At 41.7% G+C, this 13,188-nt stretch overlaps 1 protein-coding gene across 1 annotated transcript in view; it reads right to left on the reverse strand.

The window, feature by feature from the left end:
- Positions 1–3,280: 3,280 nt before the first annotated feature.
- The window catches only part of LOC311046843 (mucin-5B-like), a gene marked incomplete at its 5' end in the record, with an annotated part of 45,642 nt that continues 35,734 nt past the window's right edge, over positions 3,281–13,188 (reverse strand). Inside the window, 14 exons of the mRNA XM_084059418.1 lie at positions 3,281–3,539; positions 4,363–4,486; positions 5,275–5,314; positions 5,767–5,895; positions 7,089–7,190; positions 7,445–7,567; positions 8,436–8,476; positions 8,682–8,786; positions 9,411–9,588; positions 10,033–10,064; positions 10,363–10,463; positions 10,715–10,784; positions 11,441–11,616; positions 12,676–12,886. Coding sequence (XP_083915544.1) covers positions 3,329–3,539; positions 4,363–4,486; positions 5,275–5,314; positions 5,767–5,895; positions 7,089–7,190; positions 7,445–7,567; positions 8,436–8,476; positions 8,682–8,786; positions 9,411–9,588; positions 10,033–10,064; positions 10,363–10,463; positions 10,715–10,784; positions 11,441–11,616; positions 12,676–12,886 — 1,643 coding nt within the window. The 3' untranslated portion in view covers positions 3,281–3,328. The remainder of the gene's footprint in view (positions 3,540–4,362; positions 4,487–5,274; positions 5,315–5,766; positions 5,896–7,088; positions 7,191–7,444; positions 7,568–8,435; positions 8,477–8,681; positions 8,787–9,410; positions 9,589–10,032; positions 10,065–10,362; positions 10,464–10,714; positions 10,785–11,440; positions 11,617–12,675; positions 12,887–13,188) is intronic.

The following is a 13,188-nucleotide window of genomic DNA, read 5'->3' on the forward strand; positions in this document are numbered from 1 at the left end:
GTTTTGCACCTATCAGGTTATTTACATTTCCTACACATTTTACACTGTAATTCTACTCTATTGTCCCTTGTATTATTTATGTCTGGTTGGCTTGTGGATTTTAACACTAAGCTGAACCCTGTCTTTTAACCATTCTTCCTTGGCTCCAAATCCTATTAATGACTGCCAGTAGATTCTGGATCGTCCATTCGTTGATGTGTTCAATGCATTTCCTCAGTGCTTATTGGACCATCATGCTCAGTGATATGGTTATGATATGGATTATGTAAAAGTGTGAGCCACGCCAACATTAAAGTTCAAATTCTCCTCCCCCCCATCTCGGTGAAATACACATAGGCCATTCATCTACACTTCTATCTACTTACTGCTAACTAAAGCTCTCATTGGCAGCCTAATTGTAACACTTATTCTCTAGGCTACATCGTAACAATATTCCCGGATTATTTGATCATAGATTAATGTCATAAAATCTTGTTGTACCCTGGCCTGCGTCTGTACATTTATCTCCCGGAGATTCAAAGGTGTAGTGAGTAAACAGGGTAATTCAATTAGAATAAAAAACTATGTGACAGAGATGGATGGAGAGAGAGAGACAGAGAACCAGAGATTAGATCAGTGGTCTTCAACAGGGGGTCCGGGACCTCTAGGGGGTCCTCAGAGTTACTACAAGGGGTCTGCAAAATCTTTGTGTGATATGATTCTTTTTTTTTACTTTAACCACTTGAACCCTAGCATCCTTTTTCTGAGGAGAACTTTAGCCAAAAATAGCCGATCTACAAGCTCACAACGCCTCGTAGCGCGCGAGGCGTTGTGAGCTTGTAGATCGGCTATTTTTGGCTAAGAGGTATAGGTGTAGAGGGAAAAAAGAGCAGACCAAGTAATCAAATAAAGTTGAATCTGAAACACAATTTTATACAATATAGAGGGGGTCCCTGCTTCATCTCTATCTCAGCTAGGGGGTCCTTGGCCTGAAAACGTTGAAGACCCCTGGATTAGATTATGTTAATTAACTTTACCCTGTGAAGCTTCATAAATCTACCTCCCACCACCTTGCTTATAGTCTATAGACCATTTAAATATAAACAGGTTTACCCTGGACGTGGGCATTATTTTCTATCATAGCCGAGCTACAGCTCATTCATAACAACAGGGCTTAAATTACACTACAGGTGCACATGGATGGACTCTTAACGCACTCGTCTTCTTTTACAACAACAACACTACTATATAAACAACATAATGATCAGGAGGAGGGCTTATGACTCTTGATGCAACAGCCTACTATTCAGTGTAGGCTATATGCCAATGAGACAGACAGAGAGACATGACATGAGTTACTAGACATTCAACACGTTCACAAACACACATTAGATATACCAGTCCACGTAAGAGCAGTGAACAAGGGAAAGACTGCTTTCATGTATTATGCTCCACACAACTTCAGGACTCTCTGAAACTGGTGCGATTGGGTCTCAATAGAGACATTCAGGGTGCTTCTCGAGGACACACTACATAGTGACTGCACATGTTTCATGTATATGTTTATTTGCATCTGCGACATTGTAATGTGATTCAAATGTTTGTTATTGTTCTTCATTATGTATGTATTGTATTTTATATGCTGTTATCTATCAGGGCGTCCTTGAAAAAGAGAGCTTTGCTCTCAATGGGCTTCCCTGAATAAATAAATAAAGAGAAAGAAAGCTGCTTCGTTACCTGAGGAGCTGTCCAGGTGCTGAAGGGTCTGACCGCTCACCTCCATCGATAAGGACTGGACGCGTTGCTTTCAATAGAGCTATATGGTTCCATCTACACTAAGGACCGTTATGTAGCCTATACACATAATAATAATACATATGACAGTCCTGATACAGCTGGTGCTGACAGACAGACAGCACAGTGCAGACTCTCTGTGAATGTATGGGTGGAGTTTAAGTTGTGATGGCTTGTTGAGAGGCTCTCTCTCTCTCTCTCTCTCTCTCTCTCTCTCTCTCTCACAGTTAAAATCTTAAAGCTAATATTGATTGGTGTTCATATCGATTGAGCTTCACTTTCCATCCAGAGCGCACTACATCATCCTCATCATCATCATTATGCTTAACAGTAAGTTAACACTGCATAACACTGTGTAAACTTGACTTTGGAACCCCCCCCCCCCTTAACTAACCCTACCCCTTTAAGTCAGTGGTTCTCAAACTTTTTCATGTCAAGAACCCCCAAAATAATATGTGTTTAACCGCGGACCCCCATCTGAAAATGTTTTGTTCCAGGGACCCCCCAGAAGAGAAGATTTGAATTAAATGAGCTCAAATGCATGTAATATTTGTTCCAATACTTTCAAGATTTAAAAAAAAGTATTAGTATTAAAAAATAGCAGATGTACAAGCTCGCAGCACGGCACTAAGTGTAGATCTGCTATTTTTGAATAGCCAAATTTAGCTGGGGACCCCCTTTTGACCGGAGTCAAATATGTATTAATTTAGGGGTCCTTGATATGAAACACGTTGAGAAGCACTGTTTTAAACATTATGAATATAAATGAATGTGAGTGTCTGGCTCTGAACAGCAGTCTAATCTAATGGCATTTCTTGGCACCGGTACCAGAGCCAGCTTTGCTTTTAGAGATAAAACCATTTAAGATAAAACTCCTCACTACAGGCTGCACCGGAGGTGATTCTCTGGAGATTCAGAAGCTGTTGTCTGAAAACATTGTAAGTAATGCTGTATAGGGCATAGCAGTGGCAGCCATTTTGTGGTTCCACTTCAAAATAGTCAATGCATTTTTCCCATTGACATTTCCAAAAATATTTATATCAATTATTTTAAGCCTAGAATCAAGCCATCCAGGGTCCTGGTGAATCATGACCATAAAACGTTTGATTCTGTGAAAAACATAATTGAAAACGGCAAAACAAAGGGTATTTAGTAAATATAGTATATCATATAATTAAATATAAAATAAATAAAAAATCACAGAAACAAATGTTATGCATAACACACACAGATGTGTGGGGAGGAATTAATTGGCATTAACGACTAAATTGGACTACATTGGGGAGAAAATTTGGTAAAAATAATTGGCTACTCTAAATTAAAAAATAATAATAATAATAATAATTTTAATCCTTGGACATAATGAGGTTTCCACCATACAGCTAAAATCTGAAAATGACACACATGCTGACATTAAATATGATAAATAAAAGAGCAGAGACGTGGATATTATAGTTGCATCTTTATTAAAATATGATAAATATAATTTCTCTGTAGGGACCCCCCCAGTCAGTCAGGTGACCTAGTATAGGGGGGAGGGGTGGGGTGGGTGGTCTCAAACGAGGCTGAAACTCCGCCTCTTCCTGGCGGTCAACGCGGCGTTCCTGTTGCATTCCGACAGGCTGCAGCGACACTCCTCCAGGTGGACGTAGGTGAACGGGACGATGTCTCCGTTCAGGCAGCGCAGATCCACCGTTCTGTTACTCGACCGTGAGCCCTGGCAGCACGAACACGAGTGTTGCATCACCGCCGAGAGCTCAGAGTATCTGAGAGGAGAGGAGAGGAGAGGAGAGGAGAGGCATTACATCTGACACTGACACTTTTTCAGTGGCGTGCACAGAGATTTTGAGGGCCAGGTGCTCAAGTAAATTATACTTTTTTTTGTTTACTTGGTCGGCTATCTTTTCCCTCTACACCTATACCTCTTTGCCAAAAATAGCAGATCTACAAGCCCACAACGCCTCGCAGCGCGAGGCGTTGTGGGCTTGTAGATCTGCTATTTTTGGCTAAAGTTCTCCTCAGAAAAGGGATGCTAGGTTTCGAGTGGTTATGGTAAAAAGAAAAATCATATCACATAAAGAATTGGCGGACCCCCTGTAGTAACTCTGAGGACCCCCTGCTGAAGACCCCTGCTGTAAACTGAAAAAAAAAAAATGAAAAAAAAAATCTTTAATTTTTCTTTTTTTCAGAAGGGCACTTCTAAAGGGCAGGTGCTCTTTAAACACCCTTTAAACACAATTTATGTCTGTGTGTGGGTTTTACAAATACTAAAATACAAATACTTCTGACTAAACCTTCTAACTCCATTGGATCCTCAACTCCCAACGTGTGGAGGTAGTTGTGTTGTCCATCATTGATTAGAATGACCAAGTCAGATGGGGGGAAAAAAATAACTATCTCCACATTAATGGTCAAAAACCTCCACTTGAGCTGTATGTGGGTAAAGTGATGATAATATAACGTATCTGACAATGTGTAAAGTCACCATACCAACTTTGATGAGGCAGTGTTGTGTTTGTTGAAAAGTTCATATTTTGGACATGGTTTCTGCCCGACAACAAAGAGGAATGATATGAATATAATAATTACTTGGTAAAGGTGTTGCAGGCTCCCTGGCAGTAAGGCATGTCCACCTCCTCTACAGACTGACATCCTCCATGACTGATCCTGGTCTTCATGCTGCCTATCTTACAGGCCTTCTCCCTCTCCACACCTGATGAATATTCATACATCATTTACATATATCATATACATATTAAACAGATCATGCTGCCTAAAGCTTACAGGCCTTCTCCCTCTCCACACCTGATGAATATTCATTTAAAATGTACACTCATAATCCAGAGTGATTTACAGTAAGCAAGGTACTGTAAAAACGAGGTAATACATCAAATGCATAGTAATCTTATCTATCATAGGTAAACCAAGAACCTGTCAGCAGTCTAAACAGTATAATACCAAAACATTAATAATCTGTACATTGAAACTATACATGCCAGGTCAACAAATGAACCTGGCATCCTGATGGAAAATCTCTGAGGTTGAATACAGATTTATTTTTGGTCCATTACTTGCACCTTATACTGTGACCAAATCCTGTGTTTGTATGTTTCCTTTAGGACACACACACACACACACACACACACACACACACACACACACACACACACACACACACACACACACACACACACACACACACACACACACACACACACACACACACACACACACACACACACACACACACACACACACACACACACGCATGTAGATAACATGCTATCTAAATGACATTTTAACCTACATTAACATGACTAACTAATTTTCATTCATTTACATATCATATAAATATTAAACAGATCATTCATTTCATTTACATATTATATACATATTTAAACAGATCATTGATGGCATTTACATATTATTTACATATTTAAACAGATCATTCATTGAATTTACACATCACATACATGTTCAAAAGAACATGGTCATACTCACACATGGTACAGCATCCATCCGCAGCTGTCTGTAATGTATCCTATGAGTAAAAGTACAAAAGTATCCAAAATTACAAAAGCAACTCAGAACGACTGTATTTTGCATTGTGATATATATATATATATATATATATATATATATATATATATATATATATATATATATATATATATATATATATATATATATATATATATATATATATATATATATATATGTATATATGTATATATATATATATATATATATATATACAGCAGCATATCAATTTGGAACCATGATAATAGTTTCATTTGATCAAATGTAATTAGGTCATTTATAACACAAAATGTCTTGAATGACCACAAATGAGTCTAAAAGACCTCTAACACCCCCTAGAGGCTGTTCTGCTCCATACCACCAACCATAGCAATCTGCCTATCATAGGCTCTGTGCATAATAAGCATAAAACATGTAAATATACATCATGTGTTTGTTATAAACCATACTTACAGGTTGACAGTTGCTCTCCTGGAAGGGAGGGCAGAGGGTGCTGGATCTGCTGGTCATGAAGGATCCACCGTTCTGGACGCAGGTGTAGCGCTCACATTTGTTCTCTGGTGGAGAGTAGCTGTGTCCGGGCTGCAAGGACAAGTTACACACAGAGACAGTGAGACAGAGAGACAGTGAGACAGTGAGACAGAGAGACAGAGAGACAGTGAGACAGTGAGACAATGAGACAGTGAGACAGTGAGACAGAGAGACAGAGAGGCAGAGAGGCAGTGAGACAGTGAGACAGAGAGACAGAGAGACAGAGAGACAGTGAGACAGTGAGACAGAGAGGCAGTGAGACAGAGAGACAGAGAGACAGTGAGACAGTGAAACAGAGAGACAGTGAGACAGTGAGACAGTGAGACAGAGAGGCAGTGAGACAGAGAGACAGAGAGACAGTGAGACAGTGAGACAGAGAGGCAGTGAGACAGAGAGACAGAGAGACAGTGAGACAGTGAAACAGAGAGACAGTGAGACAGAGACACAGTGAGACAGAAAGACAGAGAGACAGAGAGACAGTGAGACAGAGAGACAGAGAGACAGTGAGACAGAAAGACAGAGAGACAGAGAGACAGAGAGACAGAGAGACAGAGAGACAGAGAGACATAGAGACATAGAGACAGTGAGACAGAGAGACATAGAGACAGTGAGACAGAGAGACAGAGAGACAGTGAGACAGTGAGACAGAGAGACATAGAGACATAGAGACATAGAGACAGAGAGACAGAGAGACAGTGAGACAGAGAGACATAGAGACAGAGAGACAGACAGACAGAGAGACAGAGAGACAGAGAGACAGACAGACAGAGAGACAGAGAGACAGACAGACAGACAGACAGACAGACAGAGAGACAGACAGACAGACAGACAGACAGACAGACAGACAGACAGACAGACAGACAGACAGACAGACAGACAGACAGAGAGACAGAGACACAGAGACACAGAGAGACAGAGAGACAGTGAGGTGTGTTTGGTTCTGATGGTGAGGTTCTTTAGCCTTGTGGCCAGACTATATCACTGCGTGGATATGAGTCTGGTGCTTCTATGAGGACGTTATTTTTCCAAGGGGCGGGATCAAAGCAATGGCTCTGCAGGCAATTGGTTAGACCTACAACCAACCAACAACTACAGTCTCGCATATTTGAATACTGGGGCCTGATTGGTCACCCCAGACTTCGGAAACAGGAAATGGATTCACAACGGAGCGGTGCCAGACCCAAATCATTTTTTTTTCTTTTTGCACTGGCAGATTGGTCTGGTCCCAGGCTAGAGGTTCTTACCTGTAACAGAACGATGTGTTTGGTCTGCTTGTCGTTGAGGAAGCAGTGGGTCTGGACGCATTTTCCACAACAGTCATCCAGATCATCCACGTACTCATATCCCTGAAAGCAATGACACCAACCTTATGTATTGTACAGTACGTGCATACAACCTCATGCATTCCACATGTACATACATGTTTCAATCTTTAAAAACACTTTCAACTTGGAGTCCCTATTGTGGGCTTGTCATCATAGGAGAAAATGGGATATATACAAAATTCATTTTCAATAAATGTGTGCGTGCGTGTGAGCATGTGTGTTTGTGTGAGCGTGCGGGTTATAATATGAACCATAAGGTACTGTAGGAGTCTCACCTGGTCACAGTTCGTCTCACAGGCCTGAGGTTTACATTTGATCATGAACAGGTTGTTGTTGGGATCCAGCTCTCTGGAGCAGACACAGTCCTGGCATACTGCCATGGGTACTGGAGAGCCAGGCTAGAAGAACACACACAACAATACACTATCACTGGTACTGGAGAGCCAGGCTAGAAGAACACACACAACAATACACTATCACTATCAATGGAGACCCAGGCTAGAAGAACACACACAACAATACACTATCACTGGTACTGGAGAGCCAGGCTAGAAGAACACAAACTACGCACACACTATCACTATCAATGGAGACCCAGGCTAGAAGAACACACACACACACACACACACACGCGTGCTATCACTGGTACTGGAGACCCAGGCTAGGAGGATAACACACACACACACACACACACACACACACACACACACACACACACACACACACACACACACACACACACACACACACACACACACACACACACACACACACACACACACACACACACACACACACACACACACATTAAACTTTCACATGTTCCACAGCTGCATTTTTATTTAAAATTTAAAAAAGCAATAACCTTAAAGGAGTCGTTCACAACAAAAATTACTCCTATCAACTACTACCTTCAATTCATGGATATTTCTTTGTCTTTGTAATAATTTGATGACCGGGTCATCGGTCAGTAGGAGAGTCGACTCCACCGGTCATGAAATTATTGTCTCAGGAATGCGACAAAAACAAGAAAATCTCCATGAATTCAAGGCTTCAACTTTAACAACAAAGCGTATTTGGTTAATAGAATTTCGAGGATAACACGCAATTAAGTCTAGGACTTATTTCCATTGTGCTCCTCAACATAAAAACACAACAAATACACACAAATACAATACATAAACATATTTCTCTGGCTGCAGTCAGTGGACTTCACTATATATAGTAATATGATGGTGATGATGATGATGATGGTTCATTACGTACCTCAAACTCCATGTTCTTGTGGACACAAACACGTTTGGGCTCTAAGGACACATAGAGACACAAATAGAAGTAGTCATGCAGTGATTTTAAATGATTGAATCAAACATGACAACTTAGCTTGGAGTAAAAGTTCATACATAATGACAATTATAATATAATTACAAAATGGTCATTATGATGAATGATAATGACAATCCAAGTCAAGACAAGACAATTACATGCCAATGTCATCCAATCAGAACTTACTGCAGGTGTGCTCTGGGCAGCACTTTCCGTCTGGGACGTTGACCTCAGGGACGTGACCCACTGGACAGTTCATGTTGACCGGTGGACACTTACTGCTGTCACATTCTGACCACCAGAGGGAAACATAAAGACATTTACTACTGTCACATTCTGTTCACCAGAGGGAGACCTAAGACATTTACTACTGTCAGTGTCACATTATGTCCACAGTAAGACATCAGACAGTCAACTATAAAACATAGTATGTGGTTTGCAAGATTAGCTCCGGACACGCAGACAGACAGACAGACAGACAGACAGACAGACAGACAGACAGACAGACAGACAGACAGACAGACACGCAGACAGACAGACAGACAGACAGACAGACAGACAGACAGACAGACAGACAGACACGCAGACAGACAGACAGACAGACAGACAGACAGACACTCTTACAGACAGTTAGCCTCTTGTAGAGCCACACCATAATGAAACAAGAAGCCATCTTAATGTGGATCTCAGACTTCATGTGTCCCAACCCAAGTTAAATATTTAAAATTAAGTTGTGAGGAAAACTATGTGTGGGGTCCAGGGGTTTGCGACATACACATACACACACACACACACACACACACACACACACACACACACACACACACACACACACACACACACACACACACACACACACACACACACACACACACACACGGTACATGTGTATCAGTGATAGTTATGCTCTCTTACGGCAGACATAGGCAGCGCAGCAGGGATCGTGTGGGTTGGTTTGGTTGACCAGAACAAAGCCCGGTGCGGTGCAGTTCTTGGCGGACGGCGCCGGACAAACTTTGGGTGAACAGTGGACAGCCTTGGTGGAGCCGTCACACACACACTGCTGACAGTTCAGCTCGAACCTCTCGTTGAACTGAGACCACAGACACAACAGACAGTAAGGTCATTAAACTGAGACCACAGACACAACAGACAGTAAGATCATTAAACTGAGACCACAGACACAACAGACAGTAAGATCATTAAACTGAGACCACAGACACAACAGACAGTAAGATCATTAAACTGAGACCACAGACACAACAGACAGTAAGATCATTAAACTGAGACCACAGACACAACAGACAGTAAGAACATTAAACTGAGACCACAGACACAACAGACAGTAAGATCATTAAACTGAGACCACAGACACAACAGACAGTAAGGTCATTGAACTGAGACCACAGACACAACAGACAGTAAGATCATTAAACTGAGACCACAGACACAACACAACAGACAGCAAGAACATCATCATGAAATGTCAACAAGAGAACAACCAAAGTTAAGGTTGTAGAACTGTGACAGCGCTCACCTCACGTGCGTTGCCCTCGGCGTCAATACATCCTGAATGAATGAACACACACATCATGTTAGGATGACAAGATAAACATTTATGAATGAGATAATAATAAGAATCTATCAGTGAAAATACATCTATATAGACAATGGATATAATGAATAGATCATTTACAATTTTGGCATTTAGCAGACAATCTACAGTTAAACTTACCACATGTATCTACACGTATAAAGTTAAACTTACCACATGTATCTACACGTATAAAGTTAAACTTACCACATTTATCTACACATATAAAGTTAAACTCACCACATTTATCTACACATATAAAGTTAAACTTACCACATTTATCTACACATATCCCAGACTCCTTGTTGAACAGTTTCATGCCATCAGGACAGAAGCAGCCTTCAGTAGTAATGTTCAAGATGGATTCAGTCGGACTGTAAGATTAAAGACAGCAGGTTACATGTATTCTCTGCGTCACTTCCATACAGCTGAGCTGGACATGGATGCTACACTTGAAATTCATATTCTTTACATTACTAGAGTAGACATGACTTTTGGGACTACAATATACGTGATAGAGTCCATCCTATTAAAATTGGCCAATGGGAGTCACTGTGACTCAGTGTGACGTAGGTGTGAGGGCCGAACCCCTAGTATTTTAAAAGTCCATTTAGTAGGAACGTACTTGTCTTCACAGGTGGGCGGTTCGGCGGGACCGCATGGCTTGTAAACCTTGTCAGCTGGGCAGGTACTGGCTGTTAAAGAAGAAACAAACTATTATATTAGAAGTTATACAAATAAAACCTTTCCACCATAATACTATTATTGTATTAATGCCGCAACGTTTCGACCTTAAATGCCTGATGAGGACCTATAAGTTGTGCCATTAATACAATACGTTCTGGGAGCTTTAAACCAGTGTGCGGATGTTTTACGTTTTCCTTGATTCTTGCCTCGATGTCCAGCACCTGGCCTAAATACAGGTACAAGATGTGCAAACAATCTCCTCTGCTAAAGGAGTCTTACCACAAGATTAGTGTGGTTTAAAGGGGTATTACCACATAAAGTAGTGTGGTTTAAAGGGATAAAGTAGTGTGGTTTAAAGGGGTCTTACCACATAAAGTAGTGTGGTTTAAAGGGGTCTTACCACATAGAGTAGTGTGGTTTAAAGGGGTATTACCACATAAAGTAGTGTGGTTTAAAGGGGTCTTACCACATAGAGTAGTGTGGTTTAAAGGGGTCTTACCACATAAAGTAGTGTGGTTTAAAGGGCTCTTACCACATAAAGTAGTGTGCTTTAAAGGGGTCTTACCACATAGAGTAGTGTGGTTTAAAGGGGTATTACCACATAAAGTAGTGTGTTTTAAAGGGGTCTTACCACATAGAGTAGTGTGGTTTAAAGGGGTCTTACCACATAGAGTAGTGTGGTCCCTCCAGTTCAGACACACCCCAGCCTGGGCGCAGGCACCAGCGTAGGCCTGCAGGCTGGTACACTCCACCGCAGGGTTCACGACGTGGCAACTATCGAACACACAGCCTTCGTAGAACTTGTCAGGAGAGACCAGGTGATGGCAGGCTTCAAATACACTGTGGAAATTACACACAGATCAGAGTCGATACAGTTTTTTAAAAACCTTCTAGGTTCTGGGGAAGTAATATTCTGTCTGTGGAACAATGAAAATATGCATAACTGTGGCTGTTCTAAGTCCAAAACCATCAGAAAATGGGAAAAATGAAGCGTTCCAAATGGCTCTGGGCTGTTTTTGGTATAAGTTTTAGTATAAGTCAGGCATTACGACACCATCAAGACCTGTCAACATAACATTTTGTCGACTAAAACTAGACTAAAAGTAAAACAAATATATATTCAGAAGATGGAAAATATTATGACTAAAACTAAATTAAATTGTATTCAATAGAGTGGTTCTCAAAGTGGGTGCCGGGCACCCTTGGGTGCTGTGATGAAAGTCCAGGGGCACCGCGGTATAATTTGATCATTTAAGATAATCCAGATCACTTCAGTTTAACCACTTTCAAAGACCCTCCTAGGCCAAAAATATCAGATCTACAAGCGTCGCAACGTGACGCGTTGTGAGATTGTAGATCAGATATCTTGCACGCGCACGTCATTCCGTGCATAGTCGCCTAAAAAACCTGTGCATATGTACGCCGAGTCCCACAGTGGGCGTAACCAGTTGCGACCCGGAAAAAGCCGGAAGCAGAGCAGTCCCCACAACAAAATGTACGATTTTGTGCCTATCGGTACATAAACGGCGCTGAGTAGGCTCAAGGGAACTGGAGCCACGTTGAGGGACCATCAAGTGAGCTAAAGCGAGCGAGTTGCCGTCCCGAACGTTGCAACGTTCCCTGCGCGCCTCCGAAATGGTTTAGTCAATGGGAGAGATGCGAGGCGGCTATGCACGGATTTTCGGGTTTTTCAGTTGTCTATGCACGGAATGACCACTCTGTGCAATGTATACTAAGTTGTGTGAGATCGGGTTGGTGGAAATATCGTGGCCCTCTACATCATCAAAGTTGCATCACCCCTGAGCTAGACTATGACTAAAACTAAATGAAAATGTATTCAATAGACTGACCAAAACTAAATGACATTGTATTTAAAAACACAGTGGTGAGTGACGGTACCTGGTCTTCAGCAGGTCACACATGGAGTGAGGTTTGCAGGGTTTCTGTGTGGGTGGTGCCGGGGGGATGTTGGTGGGGGTGACAGAGGGCACGGGGCAGTCAGGCTGGTAGATGTGTGTGGCGGGCCAGTAGTCTGCCATCACCGCACAGCTGTGGACCAGCTGACCGCTGGGCAGCATGCAGTCATCAGCCTGGTTGTTGTTGCACGTCCCTGAAAGAGACAGACATGCAGAGCAACAACTATCACTATATACACTTTACTGTCATGTCACATGATCGCAGGTGTGAAACAGTGGTTGAATTTTTTTTTTCTTTTTGTGTGATCTCTCAACACCGTTACAGAAAGAGTTAGGATATGTAAAGAGACAAGAGAGAAGAAAGGAACACACAAGTGAAATGACAGGAAGGCACAGTCCATTAACATCCATAAGTATATCATGGACAGTATCGTGCGTAGCAAAAAATCCTGAAGGGGGCGTCAACAAGTGTCATTTGGAGCAGTGGACATGTTGG

This window comes from Gymnoscopelus microlampas, assembly GCF_963454915.1.
Source record: "Gymnoscopelus microlampas genome assembly, chromosome: 6".
Classification (NCBI taxonomy): Eukaryota; Metazoa; Chordata; class Actinopteri; order Myctophiformes; family Myctophidae; genus Gymnoscopelus; species Gymnoscopelus microlampas.